At 50.8% G+C, this 2,810-nt stretch overlaps 1 protein-coding gene across 1 annotated transcript; it reads right to left on the bottom strand.

Annotated features, from left to right (window-relative positions):
• Positions 1-954: 954 nt before the first annotated feature.
• On the bottom strand, positions 955-2,810 carry ANOM_006777 (uncharacterized protein; the record flags this gene model as incomplete). Its single annotated transcript, XM_015552033.1, has 4 exons — positions 955-1,813; positions 1,868-1,951; positions 2,004-2,129; positions 2,194-2,810. 4 exons carry the CDS (start codon positions 2,808-2,810, stop codon positions 955-957), a joined length of 1,686 nt encoding a protein of 561 aa, XP_015405886.1.

Genomic DNA, 2,810 nt, shown 5'->3' with positions numbered 1-2,810 from the left:
CATGCAGCTGGAGCGCTTCCGCTCATTCGATTTCGCCACGTGCGGATACTCCCCCGTTGCGATCGTCAGTGCGATTGTTGTCGGGGGAGTCATGCTGCTGGGTCTGGTAGGGTTGGGCTTTCGCCGGTTTGCGTCCGGCATGCCCGTGGCTGGGAGTTGTAGTCGGGCTATTGCTGCGGCATGCTATCCTGGGTCTCCTGTAGAGGGAGATGGCATGGAGCTATGCCTCTGCAATGGGGGGTTGTGTATGAGGGCACGGCGGATGGGGTGGAGGTTGGACGCTGTGCTTTCTCTGGTGGGGAGGTTGGGATGCCGAGTGATGGGGTGGTTTATATGTGATTGGGCTGTTTCGTGTATCATCATGGTTTTATTAATGATATCTGTTTGCTTTGTGAATTCGGGTTCTTTTGTTGTTATTTTTATTTTCAGCTCTTGGTTCTAGGTTGGGGAGTTGGGATTATTTTTTAGAATTATACTGTAGGTTGGGACACTTGTTGATTTAGCTGAAACCAATGTCAGCACATGCATGACTTGGCTCTCAAGGTGAAAATTAGATTCACTGGTCTAAATATTGAATAGACTCATAATAACACGATATATCCGCACCATTGTCCGTATATTCGAAGACCAGACAGAAGAGAAAGAGAGATACAAAAGGGGGAGTCAAAGAAAGAAAGAAAGGAAAAGTGCACACTGCACATCAACAAAATGAACAGGTGATAAGACAAACCCTCCGAGTCTAGGAAGCCCTATAACAAACTGGTATCCAAGCAAAATCCAACATAAAATCAGAGCTCATACATGTACAATCAAAACCGTCATAAACAGGGCAAGGTATTAGAACATAAGAAAGACACCGTTTGCATATATACACTGTGTATCCAAGCACATTAGCATATTATTATATACAGGCCTCGACAGAGTGGATCTCGTCGCACGCGGCCCAGAAGCTGATCAGACAGCCTCTCCCTTGATAGAATCAGTAGAGTTTCTGCAGCTCTTGACAAACTTGGGCCACGTATTGGTGAGAACGAGATACTTGATACTCTTCTCGGCGTCGTTAAAGACAGTTGGCCCGAAAGCCTCCGGAACTTCACCCCAGAATTGCACGCGGTCATCTGATGACACTGGGTGGAGCGCAACCTGGGAGCCGTTTCCGAAGCTGGGTGAGGAAAGAGATTTCAGGGGGAAACTGGGGGTATCAAAAGGAGTGACAGGATCGACGGCAGCGCGCTTCTCGCCATACAGGGCACGAGAAGGCCCTTCGAAGATGTTTTCGAGTTTTCGGAGATCTTGGGAGGAGATGTTTACGGGGAACTCGGCGTGGCCGACGCTAATGAACTTGATATAAATGTGTAATGCGCGGTTGAAACGTTCGTGTAGTAATTCCTTCAGGTTGTCGTCTATGGGGGTGGTGCTCTCTCGGAGTGCCTTGGGTAGCGAGTTCTTCCATTCGGCAACGCTGGTGAGGAAGGCGACATTCTCGCCGGAAAAGTCGTTGAGGGCGGAGAACTTCTGAAGAGGGGCGGGATTGCGTTCCAGGACGTGTTCCAGGGCACCCATGGTTAGGATACTGTCGCGAGAACTGGTTGTATCGACGGAGCCGTTGGTAGATTTCCAGCCAGACATCATGGATTCGACCATGGTAGGGATGGAGCTGAGGGACCTGGCTTCTGAGCCAGACGACTTCATTTTTGATTCCCACTGCTCGATCGCGTTGAACGTCTCTTGGCGGAGAGCGTGGTGGCGCATTACTTCCCAGCAGGGAAGAAAGACGGTGAATATTTCCATGATCCAAATGGATAAGCAAATCCTATACCGGGTCAGGAAAGTCGCGTTCTGCAAACATAGACGTTGAAACACTTACCACTGCGGAGGAATCCAATACTGGTTGACCACTTCCATGCCCGGAACGTAGAGAGCGATGAGCCACATCGGTGTAGCGTGGAGGCTGCGTAAGATGTTAATAATGGAATCCTCTCTTCTTCACTTTGTATACTCACTTGGCGATAGCGCAGCCAATGGTCTGAACTCGCCAGCCTTGGGTATCATGGATATGCCGAGATTTCCAGAGAACGATGGGGGCAACAAGCCAGGCCCAAAAGAACTGCCAAAACACGCCAGGCCACCTGATCTAAGTTAGTATCCACTATAATAGCGACCGCTTCGCATCGGCATCCACGGTATTCTTACCATTCCCAGCCTCGGCCCTGTTCCGTCGCCTGCTCCATTGGAGTACCCGTAACCTCAGTGCCGGGGATTCCCCAAGAGCTGTGCCACTTGCGAGAAATCACCCACATGAGAATAGTGAGGAAAATCTGAACGACCATTGCGATACCAACCAGAATGATGATCCTTTTGGTATACTCCAGTCGGCGGAAGCGGCCAAACAAACCGGTTTTGGGCTTCTCATCGGGAAGGGATTCGGGGAGACGGCTATCATGATGGGCATATTTCCGCTGATGCTTTGCGACGTGGAGAAAACGGCTGTTGGAAGCGTGGAAGAGGGCGATTCCGCAGGGCAAATAGGTACCCATAATCCAGTACTGGGCGTCTCCCGGCATGATGGCACCGATCATAACCCCGAATTGGACAGATGCCCAATACAAATGAAGAAGTACTATTGCTGATAACGAGAGACCCAGGCCGCGTATTCGGAGAATCGGCATATTGCGGTTGGCGATGAGATAGATCATACCCAGCACCACGGCGGTGGTCCACACGCCGGCCCAGCATGCCCACCAGATGCTGACCGGGGTGTATGCGGCCTGCGGCTTAGACTCTGGGGTGATTCCGAGTTCTGACCCCAT

This window comes from Aspergillus nomiae (genome assembly GCF_001204775.2).
Source record: "Aspergillus nomiae NRRL 13137 chromosome Unknown contig00179, whole genome shotgun sequence".
NCBI classification, from domain to species: domain Eukaryota; kingdom Fungi; phylum Ascomycota; class Eurotiomycetes; order Eurotiales; family Aspergillaceae; genus Aspergillus; species Aspergillus nomiae.
This window is presented reverse-complemented; position numbering and strand designations above follow the sequence as displayed.